This window comes from Etheostoma spectabile, chromosome 8 (genome assembly GCF_008692095.1).
Source record: "Etheostoma spectabile isolate EspeVRDwgs_2016 chromosome 8, UIUC_Espe_1.0, whole genome shotgun sequence".
Lineage (NCBI taxonomy): Eukaryota > Metazoa > Chordata > Actinopteri > Perciformes > Percidae > Etheostoma > Etheostoma spectabile.
Window position 1 is genome coordinate 20225692 of NC_045740.1, and position 16045 is coordinate 20241736.

Genomic DNA, 16045 nt, shown 5'->3' on the forward strand with positions numbered 1-16045 from the left:
ATTTACACAGAGACTAGTTGCATTTATGCGACAGTTGTACACAGCAAAAAAGTAAATTTATTAGGATAACGGCTGTAATTGTAAAAAAAAAAAAAAAAAAAAAAAAAAAAAAGTTAGGTCTCCCTGAAAGAATTTACGCTGAGCTAACTTACAACAAAATCAACTAATAAATTGCAGACGTTCCAGTTTGTGGTGTGCATATTATGTGAGATAGGCATTAGAAGAGGCAGTTGAAGATGTGACTATGTCTGATATTAAGCTGCCGAGGTGTTCCTTTGATGAGCTTGATAACCTCATGCCAGCCTGTCACTGCCCTGGATGTTGACTCTGAAACTGTCAATCTGTCAAACCTGTGGATTGTTGTCATGATCAGATCAGGATGAGCAAATACATTCAGATGCAAATAGTGTGAGAATAATGTATACTCTTTATTTTTTGGGGACTTTTCCCTTTTCTTATAGTGATGGTGGATAGACATTAAAGGGGGAGAGAGATGGGGGGATGACACGCAGCAAAGGGCCACATGTCGGCTTTGAACCCGGCCGCTGCAGGACTCAGCCAACATGGGGCACACACTCTTACTGGGTGAGCTAGAGGTTGCCCCAATATATACTCTTCATTGATCCCCAATGGGGAAATCTGTTGTTACACACTACACACAGGCCTGGAATACACACACATGCTCAGGTTCTTTACGTGCACTTATGAATGGCGAGATGTCAGAGTGAGTGGGCTGCGGCTACCGAACCGGCGGTCGAGTAACCTTGGTTGAGCGGTTGGGTACCTTGCTCGAGAGCACCTTGGCAGTGCCCAGGAGGTGAACTGGCAACACCAGCTACTAGTCCACACTCCGTACTTCGGTCCGGAATGGGAATTGAACCAGCAACCTTCCTGTTCCCAACCCAACTCCCTACAGATCTGAGGTACTTCCACGGAATCTGAGCTCACCATGCTGCTATTACTTTACATATTATTAACTCCTTGATTAAGCAGATGTGGGCTGCTATCAAACTCTTAATTTAGACTCATAATATAATTTAATCTAATCTAATTTAAGGGGAAATAGAGCTTTACGGAAAATTAGTAAATGAAGTTAACATTTGCTGAACATTTACCCATCATTAATATTAGCTTTGTAGCATGTGATGGTAAGGTTTGTCCACCCAAAACAAATATTTGGTGTTAGAATTAGAAGGAAAGCAGACTGAAACTTATTGCCTTGAAGGATCTGCTTCCTCAGCTAAAGAGGCCTGGAGACCATTCCCAATGAATCTGCTTTATGTTCTTTTAGGCTTCTTTAAGGGCTCTTGTGATGAGATTAAAAAAATAGCAGAGAGTGTGTTTGAAAGAGACAGAGAAAAAAAAAAGTTCAGTGTATTCCCTGTCTGACAGCGAATCTCTTTCCTGCCTTGCTGGTTGGTCAGCTGCTGTTACTGTTGTAATTGGGCTCACATGAGCTGCTGGTGGGACTCATTTCAAACAACAAGCGCAGCAGTCTTATGTCTGAACTCTGCTCCTTGCTGCCCAACGACCCACCCTACCCATACGCCCAGCTCTCTCCCTTTTCTATCAGACTCTCCCATCTTCTCTTGATGTGTTCCCTCCCCTCTCACTAATGTTTTTTTCACTTTCCTGATTTCGCTTTGGGTTCAGAACACCACAATCCAGCCCATAGGCTGAATCCGACATGACTCCAGAAAAGGACAGTAATGGTCTTGACACCTATACATTCGGAGTAAGTATAACTTTGAATTCATTTTCTACAAGGTGATGTTTTGAAAAGATGACATACTTTAAATGTTCTTGTGGAATTCACGATACGTTCTGCTAAATGAATATATGAAAATCCAGGGATTTCTTTTTAAATTGTGATTGTGAAAACATCCGGATTGTATGCATGCTTATTACTTGGTGATTTAGCTTTCCTCTAACTGAACTGGTTACATAATGGATGAATTGTGTCTTTTAGTACCACTGTAGAAACTAGATGTTTTGGTCAGTTAATAATTGACACCACATTGAATAGCTAGCAAATTAGCGTCATGAAAACATGGGAATGCACTTGTTTAAATTCTTACTTCTCCATGTTTAAAATCAGATTATTGAAAAGATAAGTGACAAGCTGTTTACAGTTTCAGTCCAAACCTGAACTACATCCAAAAGTGATGGTACTTTTGTAAAATAAATATACCAGTGTTTTTTTATCTGCCGTGTAACTGATTAGGGAAAGAATTCCTGCTTTTAACCTTCAACAAGAAACTGAAAATGTGTCACTCATGTGACTGTGGCTTTTTATTTTTAATCTACATGATAATGCCTTGGATGTGATAAAAGAAAATTAATTTCCAGTAAGCCATGAGCTATCAATCATTTATCTCCTGACTAGATATTGTCAAGATTGTAAAGTCTGTGAGTGTCCCAAAGTTGTGCTGGTTGAACAAGTGTTTAAGCATTCCATTGTTGTTGTTGTGTTGTTGTTGTTGAGATCTAATCCATTGTCCAAAGTGACTGCCTCAATGCAATCTTATGTATCTTTCATGGACCTCTGTCTGTCTGTCTGCTTGTCTGTCTGTCTGTCTGTCTGTCTGTCTGTCTGTCTATCTGTTGGATTAATTGAAGCTTGAAGGGCGCTTTTGTGATCTACCTAACACAAAAAATGAAGGAATGGAGGAAGACAACAACAAACTAGCATACTGTGTGACAGATGTACCTCCCTGGTATCTGTGCATCGTCCTAGGCATCCAGGTACGTCAGCTAGGGGGTGTTTGTTTAAGCCATGTTTGACCATCAGTCTTCAGTCATTTCCTGACTAACAGCCTGTAGAAGAGCTTTTAATGTTAAGTAGCAATGCAAACAGGAACACAGTGTCACAAGAGCATTTCACCGTTTGACGTTTCCTTTGTGGTTGATTAGGTTTTATTTACATATGACTGATTGTGAAAAGTGTCAGTGAAAGTCAGTGAGTTTATTTAACAATTTATCTGTGACCTGGGACATAACTAAGTATTGTGTGTTTTTTCCATGCAAACAATTTCCTTTTGTTATTTTACACTACCATTACTTTACAGACTCTACAGTCTTTATAGGTAGTGCACTTAAACAGTAATGATCTACAAACACCTAAATGTCAGTTTAAATCTTGGTAATTTCCCATTATGTACCATACATCAAACATAAAATATGTCTTGATATTTTTTACCCCTTGTTTGCTCTCTCAGCACTGTTTGACTGCATTTGGAGGTATCATCGCCATCCCATTAATCTTGTCAAAGGGGTTGTGTCTGCAGTTTGATGGCCTCACACAAAGCCACCTCATCAGCACCATCTTCTTCGTCTCTGGCATATGCACCCTGTTGCAAGTTACTTTCGGCATTAGGTAAGATAGTAAAGGAGAGGTAGTTCATGAGCAAGAAAATGTTTGTGGGATGTTAATTAGAGATGGTTGTAGACAATCTAATTGAATCTCTGGATGAGACAGATCAGTTCAGAGCTGTGTTGGTTTGTGCTTTAACACAGAAATCCAGCAGTACTGCATTAAAGTGGAACTAGCTATGCCACTTCTTCTGATCAAACAAACAGAACAGAACAAGCTCTCTTTCCTTCTTAACCTCTTTTCATTATGAGGCCTGCCAAAGTGAATGTGCAGCTTTAAACATGAACAATAAAATATTCTAATGTAATAGGCACAGCTTCTATTTAAGGGATTATCGGAAGGCTTTTACATTAAGATGCTTTCAGGGCGCCTGGGTAGCTCAACCTGGTAGAGCAGGCAACCATATGCAAAGGCTCAGTCCTCGACGCAGCAGATTAGGGTTCAAGTCCAACCTGTGGCCATTTGCTGCATGTCTTCCCCCTCTCTCCCCCCTTTCTGGCTATAGCTGTCCTGTCTATGAAAGGCTAAAATGCCCCAAAAATGATTATAAAAATGAAAAGGATGCTTTCAAATGTTGAGGTAGTTTATACTGTGATTAGATAAACTGGGTAACATAAAAAATTACATAAATGTTTCCTACTGTAATTGTATGTGGTGTTCTTGCCCAAATATTTCTATTTAGGCAATAAATAGATATAGTACAGTATAGTAAAAATATGATGCAGTAGAGTACAACTTCTTCTCTGTTGCTGCAGATGCCAGAACTGAGCAGCCAAAAGAAAAACTAAACCAAGACGAACAGCACTCCTCTCACATAGTGTTAAAGCTACTCAATGTGAGGTATCCGTTGCACATACACACAGAAGACTTGAAATAACATAGTTGTTGATTTTGTTTTAGAGAACTACAAACTTCCACCATGTTTTGTTGCTCTGAACGTGCACTATGTTTGTGCAGAGTGGGTGAATATTGGTGTCACAGTTGGATTAGGGAAGGAATTTCCATCTTATTATGTGTGGAATCTAGCTCTCACTAAGTCCACATTCCCCCACGCTTAGCACCACTGATGCTTTTCTGTCTCTCTCCGAATACTTGGAGATCAGCTGTAAACCAGTAGGTTTGAGAAGCCAAAAGAAAACAATGCTAATTATTTGTGTCCCTTTGGAGGAAACATTTTTAAACATTCATTAAAAGACATTTGTTAGCTATGTTTCTTGACTATTCCCATGAGTTTTATTAATGTTTACCAAAAAAGTACTTTAGACTATTCTTCTGACTTACCTATTCTGAGAGACTTTTGTGAAATTCTGTGTCTGCCACATTCTGACGGGAAGTGTTAACAGTGAAGCGAGCAGCATCATGTGGATTTTTACGTGGCAGATGGCGCTAACTTAGTTAACCTCTGGTAGCAGTCAGTCTAATTTGAATGTCAGCCATCTTCACATGATTTAAATCAACCACTGTATCGTATGTCAGTGAATGAGTCACGGACTGTAGACACCGATAGAGTCCCTGGAGGAGGACTCGAGCAGAGCTGCACCTCTGCTAAGCAAATGTAATCTTTTTATGGCATTTTTTGCGTACTAAAATTGTTGATTTACCCGGTACACCAAAGCTTTCTTGCACAACATCTGACATGATAATATCTGATGATGTAAGACCGGTTTAGAAGTGCACCTATTCTTGCATCACAGTTGTTTGACTCCCTCATTTCTTGCTGTCTCTGATGTTTCCAGACTGCCCATTCTCCAAGGTGGTACATTCACATTGCTGGCACCTTCCATGGCAATGCTGTCCATGCCAGAGTGGACATGTCCAGCTTGGACCCAAAACGCCAGCCTAGTGAACACCTCCTCCACAGACTTCATAGAGGTGTGGCAGAGTCGAATGAGAACAGTAAGTAAACCATCTGATCTTTGTAGTTAGGACTCACAGCGTTAATCAATGAAGTTTAATTTAATTTAGTTGACATCTGAAACAAGATTATTTTCTGTAAATGGTATTTTGTTCACATGCAATGTGCCATTGGCCAGTTTTAAACCTGAATGGTATTATTCAAGATTCCCATTGCTACCACTACTCTGCATGAGGTAAAATGTCATCCATTAAAGCTGAACCCCAATCACATCTTTTTTCCTGTGGGAAATAATTTGAAAGGTGCCAATGAAAGTGACAAAAGGAAAATGTGTACCCATATCTGCTGTTGCCGTCATTGCAACAGAGAGTTTTTACATCTTTCAGCTCATTGTTTTGGTTTAATGGCCCACAACTTTAATGTTCTGCTTTAGTGTGCCCCCTCTTGTTAACACCGCCTCCCAGCTGCTCGGTCTCGGTGGAGATGGAAAATAACTCTGGATTAGGCTATTAGTGAATTAACAAGTTTTAGGACATCATGATTTAAATGAGGTATATTTACACTTATATTTATTTATATTCACACTAGAAAGTTGATTCACCTCAAAATAAATAACCTGCTGATTTGCAGACGTCTCTTTCAGTCTATTGGATATAATATTTTTGGGCCCGATAGTATCACAAGATAAGAGACGGAAGTTCTTATTTCATGGTTTTTACATTATGTCAAATTGACAGCCCAGCCTGGTATAGGCAGCTGTCTGCTAACATGTAAGCCATACAGTAACAACCTAAAGGCCATAATAACATGTCAAATATTTGAATGACTTTCAGTTTTTTGTTGAGTGCTGTCCTCAATTTGAAAAAGCTGATTATTGCTACTTTAAAATTAAACACAAATACGCTGGTAAGCATCTGTTAGAAAAACAAACACATTAGCCTGGCTAAAAGCTAATGTTACATGCATCGATATAAACATCAAAAATATACAAAACAATTTTACATTGCTTAAGATTTATATATTATTAGATTTAATAACTTACTCAGATGTCACTGCTTATTGATTTTTTTTTGCTGGTTTGAGCTCCAAGGTAGTAGTACAAAATTGCGCTCAGTGCTTAAAGTACTCAATCCCAACAGAAGTAGGATGGAGTAGTAAGCACAGAGTAGGTATCTATCCTAGGTGTTTGTGTTTGACCAGCAATATACGGTAATGTCTTTTGTAGATGGCTTCTCAGCTTTATCAAGGAGAAGTGAGACACTGGTACGTGTTGTGAAAATACTTTAAAAGGATGATTTTTAGGACTGGGCCATGAAAAATAAAACAAGTTTATGAAATTAGCATTTGTATCAGTTGTGGCACTTGTGCTGGGACAATGCTCATCAACACACACCTCAGCTGCTCAAAAGTAGTCAATGTTTGATTGCTGTGTAATGATAATAATAATGAAACATTATGTGTGGATGTTTCATGCTAGCTTGAACCCTTGCCCTTGCATGTTAAAACATTAGCCACACAAGTTTCAAGATCAAGTTGCCTTGGGCGTCCTTTGTGTTGGCATTTAAAACTCTGGTCGATTTATGAGTACTATGGATAACCTTTTCTCAGATCTCTACAGGGTAAATCCAGACAGTTAGCGAGTATAAATTATAATTAGACTGTCTGTCCAATCTGAGTTTTATGTTGCACGACTAAAACAACTTTTGAACGTACACATGTAGTGCATGTAGTGAACAAGTTCCTTCCTGAGACTAGTTTCCTGTGGCACCACGGCTTTTCCACCAGAGCACGGTTTTCTACTGTCTGGTCCAGCAAAGCGAGACTAATACCTTTGTAATAAGAGGGATGTCAGAAGGTGATGCCCATTTACTTGTCTGTCTTCAGCTGCAGGGGTCCATTATGGTGGGCTCACTCTTCCAGGTGTTTGTTGGTTTCTCCGGCTTCATTGGCCTCTTCATGCGCTTCATTGGACCTCTCACCATTGCTCCCACCATCGCTCTCATTGGTCTGTCCCTGTTTGACTCAGCTGGTACCAGTGCTGGCAACCACTGGGGCATCTCTAGCATGTGGGTACAATTCCCAAACAGTGTCTTATTAGTTTTTGGGATAATTCTGCTACAGAGTAAAAGTAAGCTAAAACTGTTCATTTCAAGTCTGCCTTTCTATTATTATTTTTTAAATTTAAAACCACTGATTATGTTGCATGTTTTTATGTTTTGCTAAATGGAGATCTCTGTAAAAACGGATTTCATGCAAGTTTGATATGTTTATGGCAAACAAACCTCCTATAGGTTATATTAAATCTGCATTGTCCCCTGCCGGGACACAGCAAAGTTTTTAATTAATAATTACAGACTGAAATCTGTGTAAAATCTTAATCTCTTGGCAGCACAGGGAAGCCTATTAAAAGTTTCTTGCATAATTACTCTACTCTGCTTTATGTTCTTCAGAACTAGGCTTAGCTGCAAAGTACTACAGTCCTGCTGCGTACAGTAACACTGTAAATTTTCTCCCTGTTTGACACAGGACCACAGCACTGATCATCCTATTCTCCCAGTACCTCCGTCACATACCTGTGCCCTTTCCTACGTACAGTAAAGAGAAAAAGCTGTACACCTCCCATGTCTACGTCTTTCAGATTCTCCCAGTATGTTTCAAACAACTTGATTAAGGTATATGCAAAAAATGAAGCATTTCTTTAGACTTAATTTTTACGTGTTCTTTCTACAGGTTCTGCTTGGAATCACTCTGTCTTGGCTCATCTGCTACATTTTGACAGTCTCCAATGTTCTTCCTGCTGAACCAGACCAGTATGGCTACCTGGCCCGCACTGATCTAAAGGGAGATGTTGTGAGCCAAGCTCCTTGGTTCAGTTTTCCGTACCCAGGTAAGAGGCTGCCAAACTATCACCTGAAGTGACTTTTTGTATTAAAAAAAGTTATTAGTGAAACCATCTGGGAACCGCAACCTTATCGTGGTGGAGAGGTTTGTGTGTCCCTATTAACCTGAGGGCTGTGTTGTAGGGAGCTTTGTGCTCCTGGTAGGTTCTCCCACGTCAAAGTGGTCTCAGATGAGGGGCCAGACAAAGAATGGTTCAAAAAAACCTATAAATTAGCGAGAGGGAGATGGAGTGACCCTGCCCAGTGGAAGCCTGGGGACCAGAGGGGTATCACACTTCTCAGCCTCCCTGGTAAAGTCTACTCCAAGTTGCTGGAAAGGAGGGTTCGGCCGATAGTCAAACCTCGGGTTGAAGAGGAACAATGCGGATTCCGTCCTGGTCGTGGAACAATGGATCAAATCTTCACTCTCGAAAGGATCCTGGAGGGAGCCTGGGAGTATGCCCAACCGATGTGTATTGTGGATCTGGAGAAGGCGTGTGACCGGGTGATTCAGGAGATACTGTGAGAGTTGCTGCGGGAGTATGAAGTGAGGGGGTCCCTGCTCAGGGCCATCCAATCTCCGTATGACCAAAGCGAGAGCTGTGACCGGGTTCTCGTCAGTAATGGGGGACTTGGTTCAGGTGAGGGTTGGCCTCCACTGTCACCAATCCTGTTCGTAGTATTTATGGACAGGATATTGAGGCATAATTGCGATGGGGAGGGGTTGCAGTTCGGTGGGCTGGTGATCTCATCACTGCTTTTTGCAAATGATGTTGTCCTGATGGCATCATCGGCCTGTGACCTTCAGCACTCACTGGATCAGTTCGCAGCTGAGTGTGAAGTGGCTGGGATCTCCTCTAAATCTGAGGCCATGGTTCTCACTAGGAAACTGATGGTCGGGACTGAGTCCTTACCCCAAGTGAAGGAGTTTAAATACCTTGGGGTATTGTTCAAATGTGAAGGGACAATGGAGCGCAAGATTGGTCGGAGAATTGGCGCAGCGGGTGTGGTTTTACATTAAATTTATCGCACCGTTGAGATGAAAAGAGAGCTGAGCCAGAAGGCAAAGCTCTCGATCTACCGGTCAGTTCCTACACTCACGTATTGTCATGAAGGCTGGGTCATGACCAAAAGAATGAGATTCTTGGCTGAAATGGGTTTCCTCAGGAGGGTGGCTGGCGTCTCCCTTAGAGATAGGGTGAGAAGATCAGTCATCCGTGGGGAGCTCGGAGCAGAGCCGCTGCTCCTTTGCGTTGAAAGGAGCCAGTTAAGGTGGTTCGGCCATCTGGTAAAGATGCCTCCTGGGCGCCCCCCTAGGGAGGTGTTCCAGGCACATCCAGCTGGGGGGAGGCCTCGAGAAAGACCCAGGACTAGGTGGAGGGAATATATCTCCAACCTGGCCTGGGATCTCACAGTTGGAGCTACTGTGGTTTGGGAAAGGGAAGTTTGGGGTCCCCTACTGGAGCTGCTGCCCCAGCTAGGCAACAAAGATAGATGGATTAGGGAAAATGGTATTGCATGCTATACTGTACACACTGTGTCATTCTCTGTTTTCTTGTGTTTGAATCCAAACTTAGGTCAGTGGGGGATGCCAACTGTGAGCCTGGCAGGGGTGGTTGGCATCTTGGCTGGTGTGATCTCCTCTATGATAGAGTCGGTAGGGGACTACCACGCTTGTGCCAGACTGTCTGGGGCTCCACCTCCCCCTAAACATGCTATCAACAGGGGCATTGGCATCGAGGGACTGGGCTGTCTGTTGGCGGGAGCCTGGGGTACAGGAAATGGTACCACTTCCTACAGCGAGAATGTTGGAGCCCTCGGTATTACTAAGGTGAGATGTGCTTCTATGTGTACGCTAAGAAGAAGTTTATCTGGAAGTTATTTACTCAAATGGACAGATTTGTGGATAAGCAACTTTAAAACTTAAAGAGGAACATTTTCTTCTTCTGTATTTTTCTTTTTGCAGGTTGGCAGTCGCATGGTGATAGTAGCCAGCGGAGTCTTGATGATTGTCATGGGTGTGTTTGGTAAAGTGGGTGCCATATTTACCACTATCCCATCACCCGTGGTGGGAGGGATGTTCATGGTTATGTTTGGCGTCATCTCTGCAGCAGGAGTTTCTAATCTGCAGGTACATACTTTTAACCATTTCAGCTAATTGTTTTTTTTGTTTTTTGTTTTTTACATTGACCTATATATATTGCTGGTACTGCTAAGGATTTTTGCATTGTCTCTGTCAAATAAATAAAATATTGAATGAAAATTGCACTTATGATTTCTCTTATGTTTTATCGCTCTCACATTTTCAGTATGCAGATATGAATTCTTCTCGAAACATCTTCATTTTTGGCTTCTCCATGTTCTCTGGTCTAGTCATTCCTAACTGGATCTTGAAGAACCCCACAGCTATTTCTACAGGTGAAGGAATTAAATATCACTATAACTTTTGTATTTTTTGAAGAAACTTTTACTTGATTAACATGATTTTTTAACTATTTTATTGTGTTGAGCTCAGGTGTTGCTGAAGTTGACCAGGTGCTGCAAGTACTTCTGACGACCAGTATGTTTGTAGGAGGTTTCTTTGGCTTCATACTGGACAACACAATTCCAGGTATTTTCTCCATTTAATTATATTAATAGTTTATTATGTTTAGATTGTTTAAGTAATCTGAATCCCCATTTTCAGTAGATGAACTCACCATTATCATCATATTAACAGCAAAATAACATTGTAAAACAATACATAAAGATCCAGCACAAATGTCAAATGAAGAGTTAATATAGAGTCTTCAGTAGATCGTAATCAAATGGTTTAACACATTTAACATGTGTCCAACAGGATCAAATCATGAACGAGGCATCCTGGCGTGGAACAAGGCTCACGAGGATGACTGCAGCAACACACTGGAGAGCGAAGAAGTCTACAATCTTCCCTTTGGCATCAGCTCGTACTTGTCTTCATCCTCCTGGCTGCGGTACATACCTTTCTGCCCTCCTGGTGAGTCCAGCTCCCTGGATGGATGCACAGCAGATACTAATGCCCTGGAGACTATGCAGCCATGTGGACATCCAGAGCCTCCACAGATCATTATTGGAGTTGCTATGTGAGTTGTGTACTCACTTTAGCATGCAATTTTGGGAATGTTTTTTCTCCAAAAGCCATCAGAGGCAGCTCAGTTTTGGATCTCCTGTTTTTTATTAAAGACATGTTACTGTAACAACATGGTGCAAAGTATTCCACGTGACCTTTTGGAGTGACATTTGTAAAAAGCACCTTGCATAAGACTGGTTAATGTATGGACTTTTTTTAGGGTAGTGTATAAATACCTGAAGTTATATTTAGTTGATATTTTGTTAATTATTATTGATAAAAAGCTGACTCTATATATACATATATACTGTATATATACTATATATATATATATGTGTAGTATATATACAGTATGCATAGCTATATATATTCTTTAAAATATGTTTTTCTGTACAGTAATTTGTATTCACTGAGCATAACAATGTTGCGCATAAACAAAGATTAATTCAGTTTGCTTAATGTTTTATTTGATTTCTTCTGTCTTATCAGTCTTGAAATGTGATGTGAATGTAATGCCTTTTTCTGCATATAAATCCAATGAAAGGTTTCATGTATACCATATTTAATGATTGTGTCATTATCAGTCTGCACTTTCCTATTTGTGGCAACAGTTTCTGACAGGATTTCTCTCTCAGGCTCCTTTTACCCTGCCAGCATACAAGATGCATTGTTCCTCAATGCCCAAACAAGGACTGCCTTCTGATCGCAATGGATTTTTCTTACGTGCATATTAAACTCCATCATGGAGCCATTGCGTTGCAACATTGGTATCTGTACAGTTTGTCCCTGTTAGATCCTGTTTAATGGATTGCACAAACTAACAAAAGATCCTGTCTATGCATCTCGGTGCTGTTCAGTCGTGGAATTGGCCATCTCCTGAGCGTTGTTTAGCAAGGTCAGCAGGGTGCGCTCAACATCGTCCTGATGCAGGTGACCAATGTGATTCAAGAGCCAGAGATGAGCCTCAATACGTCTGTCAGCTTCCTGGAAATGATCTCCTCACAGATGGCTTTCAGGTTTTTGTCTTGCAGAAAGAAGCCAGCTCAGCATTTGCACTAAAACCTCTCCGTTCTCACAGTGTATTACATCCAGCACGATCTGGCAGATGACAACACGAAATTATCAGTGATCATTATTGAGGTTTATTTGCTGGTTAAACACTTCAGCCACTTATTTATGGACATGTTCGTCTCACTTCAAATAAAATATGTACATCTTCGAAAGAGTTGTGGAAGGTGGGGTTCACAGCACTTGCCACCCATCGTTTTATTCTGCTCGCAGCAGGAAATAGGGCTGGTGGGTAGAGAGAGAACACAGTGAGAACAAGGGCCTGCAGTTTCTAAGAAAAACCTTTCTTTCTGGATGCCAGCTGAACTTAGCCCCGCCCACAACATTTGATAGTCATAGTCTGACAGTGTTGGGAGTAACGCATTACAAAAAGTAACACAAAATTAAATTATTTTAATTACAGTAATGTATTCCTTTTTGCTGTAACGCAGTAACATAACGCATTACTAATTCAATTTCAGTAATATTATACTCACTACAATCTCAGCAACGCGATTTTCACACAAAATTTTGTGGTGCTTGTTTTTAAAAGAATTCAGTTAATTAATCAATTACGTTACTGTTCAATATGTTGCAGTTTTACAAACAAGAAATTGAACAACTTAAGCTTGACGGACGTGTTTTGCATCTAGCGTGATCACGTTCATCTCAGTAAGATATCGAGAGAACACAACAGACAACTTCCGTGTAGGCTGCTTCAAAAAAGCTCTTCCTGTGACGGTTCGCAGTATAACTAAATTACTGTAAAACAAATGTGTGTACCTTTTAACGTAACAGCTGTTAATCAAGTACTGTAAATAATGTAGTTAGTGAGTTTTATTCACACTATAATTTACCATTTCCTTTACATTGTTTTAAACTGAACGACATGAATTTCTTCTTCAAGTGCTTTAAACAAGCATTTTCCAACAATGCCGTACTTCAATAAGTATCGTGAGGTACTTTTAATTGAGAATTTTCATTTTCTCTTACCCACCCATTGTACGTTTTACTTTTGTATTTTTATAGATTTAGTTACTTTGTATATTCCTACATATTGTACAAAATATTATTTCAATTCAATTCAATTCAATTTTATTTATAGTATCAATTCATAACAAGAGTTATCTCAAGACACTTTACAGATAGAGGAGGTCTAGACCACACTCCAGAATTTACAAGGACCCAACAGTTCTAGTAGTCTCCTCCAGAGCAAGCAACAGTGCGACAGTGGCGAGGAAAAACTTCCTTTTAGGCAGAAACCTCGGTCAGACCCTGGCTCTTGGTAGGCGGTGTCTGACGGGCCGGTTGGGGTTAGAATGAAGATTATTATGAATGCTCTACGATGTATTGAAGTGGATAAAGAGAGACTTTACTGATCCTGTGGTGAAATTCCCCAACTAGCTGCCAAGTCAAACTTCCGTTGTTATTTTGGTGAAAGTAACTCAAAAGTTATGCAAAAGTATTACAATTCAGAGGCAGTAATATTGTAATACAACTTAATTACTCTTAAACGACAGTAACTACTAATCCATAATGTATTACATTTTGGAAGTAACGTGCCCAACACTGTATTTTGACTACAATCTGAGTATGACGACGTCAGGCTACTTTCTTTCAGGTTTCATCACTTTTTTGTCTTGTGATTTCCCGCTGTGGACAAAAGGCTTCTTGAATCTGTTAAGCTGGACATCTCTATGACAAGCAGTTTAAATAAACTCTGAACTGTTCTGGCACATGTGAGACCCAGGCCATCAGGCTCTCAACGGGACCTATTACTGCAGTTAATGTATGATATGCCTTTTAAACTCTTTAAACTCTGACCTTACAGATGACTTTTGTCAGTTGTTTATGATTTGAGCATGATTATACAATCCCTGAATAAGGTCAGTTAACTGGAAATACTAATAATAGTAGCCTACAGAAACATAGTTCATAGATTACATACCCCATTACTGTATGTAGTCTAAAACATTCTGTTCATGAATTGTTTCTCTCTTTGCCATTCAGCTGTTGTTGCAGGAAAAGAGTGCAACCCCCCACCTCCTCTTACACCTCCAGTCATCTACTTCAGCTTACAGGTCCGGAGCTTCCTTCGGTCTGGTCTTCTCTCCTGATTGAAATAACAAAAATCAACTGCTTTTGACTCTGAGAGGCTGTAGCCAACAGTGCTGCTTGAGCTAAATGCTAACATCAGCAAGCTAACATGTTTAAATTGACATTCCTTACATACTGATGTTAAATTGTAATCAGCTTGTCCAAAATCTATACATGCTGATTCTACACAGAGAGTAGACCTGGAAGCCAGAAAACCTTTTTGGTTTATGCGTTGGGTGAGCATTTCACTGGGTGGCATCTTTGGGAGTTTCCATAGTTGTTGGGAAAACCATGTGAGGGCACTTAAGGAAGAGTCAAGAGATGTCCATAGTCATTAGAATTATTTGTCTGGGGACCATGAATGTCTGTACTAACTTTTCACATGCTGATGAATGTCACACAGGTAATATCACAGCATTCTGTGTAGGATTTTAAAATTAAAGGCTTTACAAATTTCCAAACAAAACAACCATTTTTTCAGGCTGCTCTAAAAACGAAACCTCCTGTTAAACTAGACTCATTTTACCTCAGAGTGACAGTACACCCCCCAGACTGTCACCCGGGTAATATTGGACCATTCTAATGTAGGAATTTAAAGTTCAAGGCTTCGAAAATGTCCAATTAAAGCTATATTTTAACTCTCTTTTAGGCTTCTCTAAAGACGAAACATCCTGTTTAGCCAGACTCACTACACCACAGGGTGAGGTAACACCCCCCCCAGACTATTACTTTGGGAATATCGGACCATTCTGATGATTTTAAAATTAAAAGCTTTGAAAATATTTTAAATTTCTTTCAGGCTACTAATTAAAGCCCTATTTTTAGCGCCTCCCGGTCCCCCACGCTATAGTCCTGTTCAGTGGGAAACTGATGGCGGGAGAAGAAGGCACAAGGGTAGAGCTTATGTTTAGAGGGGGAACGTTGGGACAGGTTGGCCCCGATGTCCACGTCCAAGGCATCTACCTGCACCTCCACCTCCACCACTGAAGCAGAGGTGAGAAGGGTGAGAAGGGTGGCCAGGGAAGTGTTGTGACGGATAAACCAACGATAGAAATTGGCAAAGCCCAAAAAACGCTTCAGCTGTTTAATAGATGTGGGGGTGGGCCAGTTGACTAAGTCTTGGATCTGGGCCGGGTCAGCACAGAGCCGGATACTCTCAATAATGAACCCCAAAAACTGGACATGGAACACAGGACATTATGGACATGGGACGTGGCCAAAATGCAGAAGTTGACCGAGTACACCACAACGCTGTGTTCCCCCTATCAGAAGGAAAAGAGCCTGGAAGCTGACTCCACACCTTGAACACAGTGATCAAACACCCTCCTCATCTCCTCCACAATGGCGGAGTATGAGGAGAGGAAATGTGGCTGTCTGTCGTTCACCGAGGTGAACCAAGCAAGAGCCCGGTCACGGAGTAACCCTGCGAGGAAGCACACTCTTGCCTCATCTGAGTGGAAGGTTGCTGTCTTCCTCCTAAACACCAGGGCACACTGCACAAGTAACCCATCGCAGGTACCCAGCACGCTGGAGAATTTATCTAGGAGTGAAACAGGGGACTTGAGGTAACGAGAGGCGACAGCGGGCAAAGCACGAGTAGACATGGAAGTGTAAGGTGCGGGAATGGGCAGAGAAGTATCAACGGTGGGCTCGGACGGGTCGGGGTGATGGAACTGAGGACCAAGGTACCGGACCTCCTTGGT

The 16045-nt window shown here is 41.1% G+C and overlaps 1 protein-coding gene across 1 annotated transcript; it reads left to right on the forward strand.

Moving 5' to 3' along the window:
• The first annotated feature begins 1442 nt into the window (after positions 1-1442).
• On the forward strand, positions 1443-12445 carry slc23a4 (solute carrier family 23 member 4). The gene is made up of 12 exons (XM_032524221.1): positions 1443-1735; positions 2620-2745; positions 3219-3376; positions 5110-5269; positions 7113-7294; positions 7755-7875; positions 7959-8115; positions 9685-9938; positions 10074-10238; positions 10417-10525; positions 10623-10718; positions 10947-12445. Exons 1-12 carry the CDS (start codon positions 1688-1690, stop codon positions 11213-11215), a joined length of 1845 nt encoding a protein of 614 aa, XP_032380112.1. The 5' UTR covers positions 1443-1687; the 3' UTR covers positions 11216-12445.
• The last annotated feature ends 3600 nt before the right edge of the window (positions 12446-16045 follow it).